This window comes from Gavia stellata, chromosome 1 (assembly GCF_030936135.1).
Source record: "Gavia stellata isolate bGavSte3 chromosome 1, bGavSte3.hap2, whole genome shotgun sequence".
Lineage (NCBI taxonomy): Eukaryota > Metazoa > Chordata > Aves > Gaviiformes > Gaviidae > Gavia > Gavia stellata.
Window position 1 is genome coordinate 59,207,880 of NC_082594.1, and position 15,480 is coordinate 59,223,359.

General features: G+C 41.0%; 1 protein-coding gene across 1 annotated transcript in view; it reads left to right on the top strand.

Annotated features, from left to right (window-relative positions):
* Positions 1 to 15,480, top strand: part of UBAC2 (UBA domain containing 2) — a 98,440-nt gene that overhangs the window by 5,663 nt on the left and 77,297 nt on the right. Inside the window, exons 2-4 of the mRNA XM_059820572.1 lie at positions 6,384 to 6,511; positions 14,604 to 14,723; positions 15,165 to 15,271. Coding sequence (XP_059676555.1) covers positions 6,384 to 6,511; positions 14,604 to 14,723; positions 15,165 to 15,271 — 355 coding nt within the window. The remainder of the gene's footprint in view (positions 1 to 6,383; positions 6,512 to 14,603; positions 14,724 to 15,164; positions 15,272 to 15,480) is intronic.

Sequence of the window (15,480 nt, forward strand, 5' to 3'; positions counted from 1 at the left end):
GGAAAATAATAAAGGTATGTAAGTTGATGCTTTGTGGTACAACCGAAGGGAAAATGAAGTATGTATTGAATATATCAGACTTCTGTGCATAAAATTATTACGCAGCACAGTACTATATGGGAAAACAAAATAACTTGTACATCAGCATGCCACAGTGCAACCTGGTTCAAAATATTAGCTTACGTCCTGGGTGCAGCAGAGCCTCATCAGTTCAGTTAGCCACACATTGAACGCCACAAAAGTGTGGCTGTTTTGCTGCTGCTGCAGAGCTAGCTCATGTCAAGCTAGCTTGGGCATCTCCATGTGCTGTTGTGGTGTAGCCATACCTGATATTTCAGACAGTGTATACTAATAGTAGTATGGTAATATGCTCTGTGGTTGGGAGGAAGAAGAGGCTGCTCAACGAGGTGAGCGTTTTTATTAACTTCAACCATTCCATTTTCTATTTCTTTTCAAATGTTCCTTTTAGAAAGAAAGGTTTTCTTTTTTCTTTTTTTTTCTTTTTGTAGCTCGTCATTCTTTTATAATTTGCGACCTAGCTAAAGCCAGCAGTTTTTTAAACAATAAATGTATAGGTAACTGGTTTCATTACAGTCTTACAAGCACCTTTTAAAAATAGATTTAAAACACAGTTTTAAAGATCACAGTTGGTTTCTTTATTGACTTTCTTAGTATATATACTGACATTATTCACCTCTCGGCTTCTGCATTAAGTTTATAAGCATTTGATGAAAAACTGTTCCTGCTGTGATACTTGTGTTCACTTGTTAATAACGATGATTAACCATCAGACTATGCTGTGAAGTGACAGTCTGAACACAGGATTCCATTCCTGTGTCTGTGCTCTGTTCCTAGACCAGGGGCAAGAGCTGCTTTCCTGACCCAGAATAGTTCATTCAGTCATGTAATACTTTCAGGCAGCAGTAACTTCACTGCTTTTGAAGTGTCCTCTGATATTGCATGGGGTTTTTTTGAAGGATGAAATATCAGAAAAATACTTATACTGGATTTAACCAACTCTAAAAAATCATCATATGGTTAAATTCCATCCTGCCAGTCAGCATGCAGTGTCCTGTTGTCTTCCAGATCCCTCAAGCAGCATTACACATGTCAGTATCTCTTGCCATCCTCCCCATGGCATGCTCTCATTTGTTCTTGGCTACTGTTCAGGACTCAGTGCGTGGTTATAATAAAGACAAGCTTTTACTCCTCAGATCTAGTAAGATTGCTCCAATCTCCCAAAAGCACACATTGTGTGTGGGTTTTGGCTGGGATAAAGTTAATTTTCTTCATAGTAGCTAATATGGGGCTGTGTTTTGGATTTGTGCTGGAAACAGTGTTGATAATACGGAGATGTTTTCCTCATTGCTGAGCAGCGCTTACACAGAGTCAAGGCCTTTTCTGCTTCTCACACCACCCCACCAGCGAGTAGGCTGGGGATGCATGTGAAGTTGGGAGGCGTCACAGCCGGGACAGCTGGCCCCGAGTGACCAAAGGGATATTCCATACCATATGACATTGTGCTCAGCATATAAAGCTGGGGGAAGAAGAAGGAAAGGGGGGACGTTCAAAGTGATGGCGTTTGTCTTCCCAAGTAACTGTTACGCATGATGGAGCCCTGCTTTCCTGGAGATGGCTGAACACCTGCCTGCCGATGGGAAGTTGTGAATGAATTCCTTGTTTTGCTTTGCTTGCGTGTGCAGCTTTTGCTTTACCTATTAAAGTGTCTTTATCTCAACGCATGGGTTTTCTCACTTTTACCCTTCCGATTCTTTTCCCCATCTCACTCTGCGGGAGTGAGTGAGAGGCATTGTGGTGCTTAGTTGCCGGCTGGGGTTAAACCACAACAGTGTCTAGGAAGCACTTAAAAATTACTTTTCAGATCTGAATATCTGACAGTGGGTTTCATCATCCATTACAATAAAGGACAAGCAAGGTTTCCAAGCATTCAGGAGGAGATATTCATGCTGCTGTTTGATGTATAGCAAACTTGGATCTGAAGGGAAAATAATAGGCAAGAGTCCTTGAAAACTCCGACCATTTTGAAACATCACTTTAGGCTGATGAATCTGCTGCAGGTTCTTGGGCGGATCTTGGAGTACAATGGATGAATATTTGCATGATGGCTCAATGCTGGAAAATCAACCACCCAAAATACAGATTTCATCAGTGCATTTGGGAAGTACTATGCATTCAGATGTGCATCAGTTATAGTTTAAAAGATTCACAGATCTTGTGTGTCAGCATTAAAAAATGGTTCATGCATATTTCATGCCATTATAGTAGCCCCCAGCAGTTAATTGTCTGTATGAAAGCAGCGTGTATGCCTCATAGCAGCTGGGTTTGGGAAGTTTGCAGATGATAGTGTTACACGGCATGTTTCGTCTGCAGCTGTGGTGTAAGCTCAGTGGGGATCTCCACAAAAAAATGCCCTGAGCTAATTTGAGCTTCTGCAGCCACTGCTCATCAGCTGGCGTCGGCAATGAGGTCCTCTCCCAAGTCAAGGCTTGAGTCTCAGGCCCAGAATACCAGTCCAGGGGGTGAAGCTGTTCCCTGAAAAGACCTTCTGAAACAGTAGCTTGGTCTGGCTGCCTGTTTTGACATGCTCATTTGCTATCTCTCTTCACCTGTGAGTGGTGAACAGGCAGGGAAAGGAAATAATTTCAAAAACTGTAGCTGTTGCTGCTACCACAACTTTCATATTCTTCTCATTAGTGCAGTGGTGGCTTGTGAAGCTGCAACTACCTGAGCAGTTGCACCATAAACCTCCCCCTCTGTTTCTGATGGATGGACACACTTACTCCTTAACTCTCTGTCCTTTTAAAGTGGTACTGGCAGCCAGAAAAGTAGTAGCTTGTGGAAGAAGCGGATTTGTGGGCTTTGTAATGAGTGCAGGGGTGGAATGTGGAGACTTAGAGGTGGTTTTCTCATTCATGTTGCATTTTAGGATCAATTGCATGTCTCACAGTGGTGGCACTGGTTGGGACACTTGCCTGTGAGACTATGAGGGCAGTATTGGATAGAACTTCTCCATTGCACCAGGGGGAAGCAAATATCTGCAGTGAAAGCTAGTTCTTTGCCCTTCGTCATAGCATGGGCATGTTTTGCTGTTTATTACAAAATCACTCTGTTCACTTAGATGGGAGCTCAGCATGTGTGTTGCAGCAACAATGCTATTACTGCCTGTTGTATGAAAGAATTGCCATTTAAGAAGTACTTTTATTCCGAGGTCTTTGAAGATAGTATATGATGTATTTTAACTCTTCAGAGTCAAAATTAGAGTTTATCCTTTCATTCTATTTTCTTTACGTGGCATAGAGGCACTGTGGTTTTTCTCATTTACATTGGTGCTGCCTGTAGATGCTGGTACCCCGTATAGGTTGGTAGTACATGTTTCCATCCTGCACACGGTTGCAGATCCATCAGACTAGAATTTTGCTTTCTAAATTTTACCTTTACATTCTAAGCAAAGAATTTGACTTTGATGTAAGAATGCCCGATTGTGCAGTATCTGTCATTGTTAGTCATTTTTGGTCTTACTGGTTGAGACATTCCACAGCAGTGGGAGGATTGCTCCTTCACTGGTGACCTCACAGCTGTCCTTAATAAGGATCTATACGATGTTGCGGGGTAAAGCAAACTACTGTGTTGTACAGTGAAACACTTGGAAAAAACATTTCAGGAGATGCGTTATTTATCTGGAAGAGTTTATCTTTCTCAAGTTTACTGGACAAGAATAAACTTGTCAACCATGATGACATTTTGAGAAGCCTGAGAGTAGAAGTTTCCGTTACTCATGTGATGTTCCCTGGGGGTGACTGTCACATTAATGGTTTGGTTACTTCTGTGGTTTTTCACTTGGTGACATGCTTAAAAATAAGTACTTTTTCTCTATAACAAAGTTTAAAGTGTCTAAGCTGAAAGCTAAAAGAAAGCTCATAATAAAATCTGTGTTCACACTTTTGGAGAAAACAGATAGAGTTCTGTTGGTTGGTGATTTTTGAATGCATTCAAATTAGAATCAACTTGATAGGATAAAGTATTTCAAGTGTGTATGACCTGTAATGTAAAAATGATCTAATGATGTTAAAATTACAGTAAAATCTTAATATAAACATTAAACCTCTACAGAAATATACAGTCATGGTGGTAAATCTACTGATTTGCTTGTTGTGGGTTTTGTGATGATGTGATCCTTATGTGAAAAGTGTTTTAGGATTAATGAGTTCTTGTAAAAATTTATTTAAACACATGTAATAATGTAAATGTATTTGATAGTAAAATGACAAGTTTTATCAAACTTTAGTTCAGAAATGTCTACTGTCCTGACTACTACTGTTGTTCTGATTTAGGCTGTACTTTCAAATATCTGTTGTATCCTGGTTATAAAATTTACCTTTTCACATTAAGAAATGTTAATTTAACTAAGTTAAGTTAGCTAAGGGAGCATTGGCTGAGGTTTCAAGTGAATATGTGTGTGCGCTGTGTGCACAGTAAATTTCAGGCGGCTTCAGCTTCTTTTTTCTCCCAGTGTTCTATGGTCCTCTGATGGCTTCAGATTTTTTTTGAAGCATCCAACTAAATCAGAGGAATGAATAATTTAAAAAATTTACATCTAAAGACTGTAGGCCTTATTTTTGGAGAGCAAAAAAATCCAAAGAAAGATACTAAATTGAAAGGTGGATAGTTTTCTTGCATTAAAAAAAAATTCAACCAGACTTTCTGCCCTCCTGATATGTCTCACACAGAAGATCTAATCATAAAAGTAGAGCTTATGGTTAGCAGAGTAACATCAACCTGTGTCAATCCAAGTCACTGCCTAATTTCTATAAAAGGATAGCACTTCAAAGTATTAATTGCTTAAATGGTGTAAGGAAAGTGAGTCTGTAAATAATGAACTCAAAGGTACAGATTGTGGACTGAAAGAAGAGTTTTAAGTACAAGTTTACATTACAGTACACATAGGAAGAGATGTTTTCTTCACATGGTGAACATCGGAAGACTGCAGAGTTCAAGGTGGTATGAACTGAGAATAGCTAACAGTGCCCATCAAAGTTCTTCTTGATGTCATCAGTTAGTACTTGGATGAGGATTATGCTTAAATTATGTAGTAAGAACCGTATTTTCGATGGCAACGGGATTGTGCCATGATTAGAATCTTGGCTTTGGTGCCTACTACCATCTTCCTTTTCTAGCAGCTCACCCTTCTAGTGTGCAGCAGATGTTGATGGAATCATTCATGGTAGTCAGTTTATCTGGATACGTACTAAATGTTTCCTGTATTACACTTTTTTAATGCAGTTTCAGTCGTCTTGTGCTCCTGCTCTTTACTTCCCATTAGTACTTTTAAAGTAGTCTTTTTGCTCCTTTTGTTATCTAAGAATAATGACAACAGAGCTACAGTTTTCATAATACCCTGAAAAAAAGCAGTTGTCTGAAAATCAGTAGGTTCCGTGCAATAACTGAGATGTTTGGAAAGGAAGTAAATGTGATTAAAATTGCATGTGTGAAAAGGGGAAAAGTCATAGAAGAAATAATATTTCAGAGCTTCTGTATTGGCTTGAATTGTTGGGCAAGAGTTTGTGTTTTCTTGCATCAGCTACACCAACAGCTTAGGATGAATTGCTGGGTATACTCCTGCTGGATGTTCTGCTTGATGGTTTTTAGTAAATGTGTATTGCAGCTTTCTCTGTTCTCTGCTTGCGTTCTTTTGAGTGTCCTTTCTGAAAGTCATGCTACTGGGGGAAAGAAGTTCTGATTTCACAAATGACCTGATTTTATTAATTAATAATTGTAATGATTGAATGGAAGGAAGATGAATGTCATGTAAATTAACTTAGATATGTTTCCTTGAATTCAAATGTGGTGAAGAGAAAGTCAATTTATTCAGGACGTTTATTCAGGTAATTCCTGCTTCATAGCCTCTAGCATAAAAGCTAATCTTAATCCCTAACGCAAAGGAAACAAAGGTATTTGATTTAACTAGATGTGCATGTATATTTTGCTAGCGAAAAAAAATGATTATTTTATTTCCTGAAACATGATTGAGCCTTACGAGGGCTGCATAGGAGGGCATGACCTCTATAGATGCAGCGAGCTTATGTTTAATTATAGCCAAACAATTAATTTTGTGAGAGAATGTTGAAAACAAAATGTCTTATTAATAGTTAACTGTTATTAATACCTCCAAAGACTTCCTTTGGTTGGTGTGGTTTTCCTATCTATTTGCAAGCTGTTGAGAACTTGGGAAGCTGTTGAGATAAAAAGTCAAGGTGGTGCCACTGGTATTATGTTTTCCAATCACCTGTTTGAATATATCGCTTTTTAAATGTGAGAGATTTTTCTCTAAAATAGCTTTTTTTTGTTTGTTTTTTGTCTTTAAGATAAAGCACCTTTGTCAAAGAGTCTGTTATTAGTTCCAAGTGCCATCTCGATTCTACTGACTCTGCTCTTCCAACATTATCAGAAGTTCTTTGCATATAACCTACAAGCTATAAAAGAGGATTTTCAGGTAAGAGTCAGTTCATTTTGTGTGGAAAGAGACTGCAAACTATTCTCTTCTATGTGATTTCCCCGCCCCCCCCCAGTCTATTTCTCCTCTTGTTCTTTCCCTTTGTTCCCTTTGTTGTAGACCACCTTGTTCTTACCTTTTTTTATGTCACCCCAGTAGGACACTCTGGAAGAAGTGAGGAAAAACTGATCTGAAACTATCAACATAGCTTTTCACTTCTTTCTTTTGTCTGGGAAATGAATGTGTTTGTACAATTTTTCCTTCCAGCCACTGGCATTTGGAAGCTTGCTGTGAATGAAGTGTTATTTAACCCATGTAATAATATAAGTATTTTGATATGAATGTCAATATCTTATTGTGCTTAATTTTTGAGGCTGAAGAAGGCTATTGTGATCAGGTACTCTGAATATGTATGATCTATTTTAACAACAGAGGCCATAACTTTTGCTCTGTAACTTCTGTTGTAGTTAGTTGTGGGAAGCTAAAATTTGCCTGTTGAAGAGAACTGCTCTTTCTAATTTGAAGATTCCAAGTGATGGGGGAGTTTGTCATGCTCATCAGTAATCTGCTGAATTGGTTAATTATCTTACTAGACATTTCTTGCTTATTCCCAGTTCAAACTGAGATACTTTATATTTTAGTATTGCATCTTGTAAGGTTTTGTTCTCAGCTTAATTAAGAATCCTCTAGTATCAGTTGTAATTGTTGAAACAATGCACTTAGAAGTGATTAGATAAGTTTTGTGGGGATTTGTTGGGTTTTTTTTCTTGTTTGGAAATGGCATACTACAACAGAGAAGGGTCAGCAAATGCCTCTGTAATTATCTTATCCCACATGTTTTACAGTTACATCAAAAAAAATTATGTAGTCAACTTAATGTCTTTGAGGATGCCGACTGTAGCCTGTAAGCCTTAAAAGATTATTAGACCTAGCTAGTGATACTCTGTGCTGTTGCACTCTGTGATCTTTCTTGTCAAGAATTTATTGTGATGATGTAGACTACAACTCTGCAAGAGCACTGCTCGTATTTTCCAAGTGTCTTGCTCATGCTGCGCAGCAAAAATTCATAAATTAATGTCTGCCTTTTAAAATTGTTACAACCAAGTGTTTGAGGAGGGGGAGGAGAAAGTCTGAGAAACTATTCGAGTTTTAAATGGAAATTCTGTGGGTTTGGGGTTTGTTTGCTTATTTGTTTGTTTTGCAGTTTGTCTTTAGAAGAGTCCTCTCTTTCCATTTGTTTGATCTGCTGATGAAGAGCAGTAGTAGCTGTATTTTATTCAAAGAAACCATCTTTACTGTGTCTTAAGTATAAACATTTGCAAGTATCTGTAGAAGCTATGATACTTTTATTGTGATGTTTTGGGGTATTTGTGGGTTTGGGTTTTTTTCTTTCCTGAAATTGTTGTTTCATTTATTGTCGCAGCCTTTGGAGTAAGTGATATACTGTATAATTGTGTACCTCTGAGATCAGGGAGAGCAGATCGTTCAGCTCCTGTCTGATGCTAATATTCAAATAAGAGCACTTAAAAGAAAATTTGTTCAGAATAAAATCAACCAGGGGGATGAGTTTAATGGAATATTGGATATTAGCACTGGTTAAAGATGGTAGAGAGCATAGGAAATAAAATGTGCAGTTGCAGAAGAGTGCTTTTGATTTGGAAGGCAAAATATGTACTGTCCAAAACTAAAAGATCTTTGTCTCCACAAAGGGGACCCTCAAGAGCAGTGAAGAAACTGTGTGTAAAATTAAGATCTTGATGACATTAGACCTATGTATTTTTTAGGCTGGCTAAAGTCAAGTGCAATTACACTTAGAAGCCTTCCATAGTCTATGCGAGGGCTGTTCAGTTAATGTGTATCATGAAATGTTCAGCTGCAAGGTCACAGCCCTGCCAGTTTAGACTTCAGGAGGGGTGGTACTCATGCTACTGGCTAGGTTTTAACATTGGGCATGTTGACATGGGACAGCTAGAATGACGAGGTCCCACTTCATTCTTCTTGTTCAGTCCTTTGGTATCCCGGGGAAGTTAGAGGCAGAAGCATCGGTTGAGTCCTAAACACCTTGAGAAACATAAGGCTCAGGTAGTGTGTTGGCACTTCCACAGAGGGGAGAATGCCTAGCAGGCTGTGGTTTAGGAAAGGGAGCTGGGATAGCCGAAGCTGAGCTGAAAACTAGCAAGGGTGATGAAGGGCAGCAAGGAAGGTTTCGCTAAGTACATCTGCAGCAAAAGAAAGGCTTAAGGAGAGTGTGCACCCAGTCCTCATTGTGGCAGGGGACCTACGTGACAAGGGATATGAAAAAGGCTGAGGTATTCAGGCAGATATATTTATTAGTTTGTACTAGCATGTTTTGCCTTCAGGCCTCCAAGGTCCCTAAGACTCCTAGCAGAGTCTCTGAGAGTGAAGCAGTATCCACTGTTGAGAAAAATAGAGTTAGAGATCACTTAACCCAACTATACACACACAAGTTAATGGGAGCAGGCAAGTTGCCTCTGAGGGTGCCAAAGGAGCTGGAAATGTAATTGTGAGTCCTTTCTCTAGTATCTTTGAAAGGTCATGGCAATTGGTGGAGGCACCCGATGACTGGAGAAGGGCAAACATCACACCCATCGTTGGGAAGGGCAGGAAGGAGGATCTAGGTAACGTCAGGCCACTCAGCCTTACCTTGGTCCCTAGGAAGGTCATGGAGCAAATCTTTTTAGAAGCCATTTCTCAACACATGCAGGACACAAAGCATGCAGGACTGGGAGCAGTCAACTTTGGGATCATGGAGATGTGGTGGGTTAGCTTACATGATAGGAGTGCTGCAACAGGCAGATACAAGCTCTTTAGGAAGGACAGGCAAGGAGGGGAATTGCTCTTTATGTGAAAGAGCAGCAGGACTGAACAGAGCTTTGTCCTGGCACATGAGGAAGTTGAGAGTTGATGGGTCAGGATTAGAGGACAGACCAGCACAGCCAGCTTTGGTGGTGGTGTTTGCTACAAGCTACCTGATCATGAAGAAGTAGATGAGGCCTTCTTCAGACACTTGGAAGAAGCATCACAATTTCAGGCCCTGGCCCTGTGGAGTTATTACTGGAGGTGACTTAGAAATTAAATCTATATTTGCATATTAAGGAAAGGTACAGTACTGAAGAAACTCTCAGGGTGCAGTATGGCAGTTATGCAAGGGTTCCATCCCACAGAAGTTCCCTAAGCAAACTTAGATGTTGGCAACGCCAGGGGATCTTGGTGTGCTGACTCTAAGAGAAACTGTACAGAGCGTGGAGCGGAGTGGAGACACCGCGGCCAGTCTCTGTGATACGATGGGAACCGGAAGGTACTATGGAACAATGAGATGGAGACTCACTCTGATAATTAAGGTTGCATACCCGGTCAAAGACAATGCTACTGTACAAAGATACAATAACCTATTTAGTGAGTATAATGGTGTGTAGTGGAGTACCTTGGAACGGGCCCACAGTCTATCACTTTTTTGACAAAATACTATCCTTGGGTGAACTTCGCTCATTATAATCTCATTATATTACTAAAAAATACACCTCCATCCCAAAGCTACCCACCTCCACGGTGCAACCACCCCTCACTGAGCTTGCACTCTGAATTTTTCTTGGTCTATACCTTTAAAAGCAAAGTGAGAAACTTTTAAACCAATTACAGCAAAGAAATATATGACTAGAGTCACTCAAGCTCCACCTGTAAAGTAAAAAATAGTAAAAAAAGGCTTAAGAGAAGAGGGATGTTAGGGAAGATATCATCGCAGACCTGCTCTGACATCTGGGATCAGTTGATGGGCTGAACCTCTTTTCCCCCCCCATAGGGACACCTTTGGGTAAGATTCGAACACTTGGCTATACCAAGTGCTTCCCTGGGAGACTTAGAAACCTTTATAGAGTTATTTTGTGATTTAGCGCATTTATAGCCAGGCTATATTACTCGTTTTCTTGCTATTTGCACTACCTTTGTGGGCAGTAGTTCTATCACCAGCAATCCAAAAGAACTTGTGCATCTGTTGCTTTAATAAACTGCACTGTTCATTAATCTAGCCATGAGAGTTCTCATTGAACGCGACCAAATTCCTTAAGGGTGGCCACACTAGTTCATGCAACGCAGCTAGACGGAAAGCGTATGGAGTTATGAGTGCATCTGTAATTGTGGGAGTTCAATACATATACATTGAGCACAACCGGACTTGTAACACAGAGAATTGGGCATCACACAGAATCTAAGCCTAGCCACCTCCAGCCCCTCTGATATCTGAGGGCAAGCTGGAACGCAAAGGGGTTTATCTTCTGCCAAATTGCTTTGCCCCTTTAATGCGACAGGCCCTCATGGAGGGCTTTAACCATCCTGATATGTGCTGGGAAGGCAACACAGCAGAGCAAAAGTGTCGGTCCAGGAGGTTTCTGGAGTGCATTCATAGCAACTTCCTAACACAGATGATCGAGGAGCTGATGAGGGGAGATGTTTTATCTGGACCTCATACTTACAAAAAAAGCAAGAAGAACTGGATGGGCATGTGAAGATCAGGGGCAGCCTTGGTTGCAGTGACCATGAGATGGTGAAGTTCAGGGTCCTGAGAGAAGGGGACAAGGCAAATTGCAGGATTGCAACCCTGGACTTCAGGAGAGCAGACTGGCTCATCCAGTGTGCAGGAAGTCAAGCAAAAGTGTCAGGAGGCCTGCATGGATGAACGAGGAGCTCCTGACTAAACCCAGACATAAAAATGAAGCAAACAAGAGGTGGAAGCAGATCAGATGACCTGGGAGGAATATGGAGAAACTGTCTGAGCATGCAGGCACGGATTAGGAAAGCCAAAGGCCACCTGGAGTTGAACCTGACAAAGGATGTGAAAAGCACAAGAAGGGCTTCTACAGGAATATCAGCAAAAGAGAGACTAAGGAAAATGCGGGCCTGCTGCTGCATGGGACCAGGGACCTGGAGACAGAAGACATGGAAAAGGCTGAGGTATCCAGTGCTTGCATTGCCTCAGTTCTTTACTAGTAAGACTTGTTTTCAGCAGTCCCAGGCCCCTGAGATAAGTGTGAAAGTCTGGAGCAACAAAAGCTTAAACTCAGTGAATCAGGATCAAGCTAGGGAACATTTAAACTAACTGGACATGCACAAGTTCATGGGACCTGATGGTATACACCCACAAGTTCTGAAGGAGTTGGCTCATGTCATTGTGAGCCACTCTGGATTATCTCTGAAAGCTCATTGTGATCAAGGAAGGTTCTTGAGGACTGGAAGAAAGCAGATGTCATTCCTATCTTCAGGAAAGGCAAGAAAGGAGATTGGGGAACTACAGGCCAGTCAGCATCACCTGGATCTCTGGGAAGGTGATGAAACAAGTCCTCCTAGAAATCATTTTCGGACACACAAAGAACAATAAAGTGACTGGGTGTAGTCAGCACAGATTTATGAAGTGGAAATCTCGTTTGACTAACCTGATGGCCTTCTATGATGAGATAGATGACTGTCTTGGTGGATGAGGGGAGAGAAATGGATGTTGTTTATTTTGACCTTAGTATAGCTTTTTACACTGTCTCCCATAACGTCCTCAGACAAACTGATGAAGTACAGATTACGTAAGAGAGCAGTGAAGTGGACTGAAACCTGGTTGAACTGACGGGCTCACAGGGTTGTGATCTGTGGCACAAAGTCCAGCTGGAGGCCAGTTGTTAGTGGTGTACACCAGGGATGAATATGGGGGCCAATACTGTTTAGTGTCTTCATTCATAACCTGGTCAGCAGGAGAGTGTGCTCTCAACAAGCCTCAGGATGTTGTAAAACTTGGATGAGTAGTTGATACACCAGTTAGTTCTGCTGCCATTCAGAGGGGAGAAGAGTGTCAACAGGAACCTCATGAAGTTCAGCAAAGGCAAATGCAAAGTCCTGCACCTGGAGAGGTGTAATCCCATGCACCTGTACAAGCTGGGGGCTGACCAGCTGGAAATCGGCTTCACAGAAAAGGCCCTGGGGGTCCTGGTGGAGACTCAGTTGAACATGAGCCAGCAATGCAGCATTGTGACTAAAAAGGGCAACAGCATCCTGGGCTGCATTAGGAAGAGCCTCACAAGGAGGCCTGGTGGGACAATCCTTCCTCTCAGCACTGGTGAGACCACATCTGGAGTGCTGTCCCTTGTGCTGGGCTCCCAAGTACAAGATAGACCTTAACATACTGCAGAGACTCCAGCGGAGGGCCACCAATATGGTCAGGGGCTGGAGCGTTTGGCATATGAGGAGAGGCTGAGAGAGCTGGGATTGTTTAGCCTGGAGAAGAGAAGACTCGGGGTGGATCTTACCAGTGTATGTAAATACCTGATGCAAGGGAGAAAAGAAGAGGGAGCCAGGCCCAGTGAAAGGACAAGAGGCAATGGGCACAAATTGAAATACAAGAAATTCCATTTAAAGAAAAAGCTTTTTTACTGGAAGACTGATGGAACAGAGGAACAGGTTCCCCAGAGAAGTTGTGTAGTCAAAACCAGACTGGACATGGTCAGTTAACATCCTGCTCTAGTTGACTTTGTTTTGAGAGAAGATGTCAGACTAGATGATCTCCAGAGGTCCCTTCCTACCTCAGTCATTCTATGATTCAATGAAAGTATGCCTGACCAACTGGTTGCTTTCTTCCATGAGGCAAATAGGTACTGCGGACAAGGGGGAGTCAGTGGATTTTGCATGTCTTGACTTTAGCAGGGCCTTTAACCCAGTCTCCCATCGTGTCCTTGAAGCCAGATTGGTGAGGTATGCACTGAATAATTGGACAAGAAGATGAGTGGAAAATTAGCTGGACTCTTAACAGAGTTATGATCATTGGTGCAAAGTTCACCCGGCAAGTATTAATTAGGGGAGGGCCCCTCAGGGATCAGTACTGGGACCAGTACTATTTAACGTCTTCATTAGTGACCTGGATGATGGGATGGAGTGCACTGTAAGCAAGTTTGTGGATGATCCGAAAATGGTGAGAATGGTCAATATATTGGAAGGCAGGGCTGCTACTCAGAGAGACGTTGGCAAGCCCAGGAAATGGGCTGATGGGAACTTCAGGAAGTGAAAGTCCTGCTTCTGGGATGGAATAACCCCAGCCTGCAACAGTGCAGGCTGGCAGGGGGCAAGTGATTGGGAAGTAGCTCTGCAGAGAAGGACCTGTGGATCTTGGTGGACAACAGGAGTCACCAGTGCGCTCTCGCAGCCAAGAAAGCCAACCACCTCCTGGACTGTATTAGTGACAGTATGGCCAGGAGGTCGAGGTAAGTGACCCTACACCTCTAGTTGACAGAGTGCTCCAGGTGTGGCCTTACAAATGCCTCAGTACAAGAAAGATATGAACACGCTGGAGTGGGTCCACCACGACAGTCAGAAGGTTGGAACATGTGACATACAAGGAGAGGCTGAGAGAATTGGGTCTGCCCAGCCTTGAGAAGAGAAGGCAAAGAAGAGACACTTTACTGCTGTCTACAAGTACCTGATCAGAAGCTATAGAGAAGCTGCAGCCAGACTCTGCTTGGAGGTGCACTGAGGTAGTGTAAGAGGTAGTGGATGCAAGGTGGAACATGGGAAATTCTGCCTAGATGTAAGGATTTGATTTATTTTTTTTAAACCGTGGGGGTGGCCAAACACTTGCACAGGTTGCCCAGAGAGGTTGTGGAATCTCCATCCTTGGAGGTGTTCAGAACTTGACTTGACATTGTCCCAAGCAAGCTGATCTGATTAGACCTGCTTAGAGCAGTACACTGGACTAGTTGATATTTGGATGTCACTTAAAAATATTTTTTTTCTGTAATTCTACAATTTACTAGGGTTGTGATTTCCATTTTTATTTGTAAATGTGAGCTAGGGACATTAAAATGTGTATGACTTCATTTAAATTGTAGATTTATTCTAACAGGTAGATGTCTTCCTTGAAAATACTTTATTTTTCAACAAACTTCTTGAACTCTCCATAACATTCTACTCTCTTTATGTCCCTGCTTCAATGTACTGCATTTCTGTTATCTGACTTCAGTATTATACTCACCCTGAGCACAAATTCTGTAAAGAATTCCCTTGAAGGAAGAGAGACTTAACATGATGATCTTTAACCTTCTAGATTTGGAGACTTGTTTGTGGGAGAGCAATATGTCTTGATCTGAAAGACACATTCTGTAGCAGTCTGCTCATTTACAACTTTAGAATATTTGAAAGAAGATACGGCAGCAGAAAATTTTCAGTAAGTTCCAGTTACGTTTTTTTTAAACAGAAACGGTTTTCTATGCTGTTTAGAATCTTGTAGTCTTGGATTAATACTGCAGTTTTATTACTAACATTTTTGTATAGAAATACATGTTAAAGGGCTTTAAAGAGAATTTGTTTTCCATAAATCTAAATTTATATTGATAATATCTTTCAGTCAGTGGATTATTCTAATTAAAGTTTGCAGCTATATCAGTTGAAAGTTATCAGATCCACAGAATTCAATTCTGGTAACAAATCTAACTCTTCATTCTTCAGTATCTAGAGATGTAGATCTGGAATTACATTGTGCTAAAGATTTTATTTGTCTTAATTGAACTAGTATAGTGATTTTCTTTTTTTTTCTTTTATTTACAGATACATTAAAACCGTATTTTTACACTGCTGAATTAATTAAACTTAAACTTTTTCTTTCCAGTCCTTTTTACTGGGTGCTTGGATGCTCTCAGCTTTGTTTGATCATCTCCTTGTAGAAATCACTCAGTATATATTTGGGATCACCATCAACAGCTTGCCTTCTGGTTTGTAAGTAGCTCCTAATGGATTGGTTATTTTAGATATAGTTTCAAGGGATTATTTTGTGCAGATTTTAATTAAAAAAAAACTTTCTTCATGTAACCCTTGAAATTAAATTTAATCCTTTTTTGAGCTGCAGTGTAAAGGTTCTTGGCACAACTATTATATTTACAAACATTCATTTCCGAGTTGTGATCTGTGGTTAATTAATTTATAAT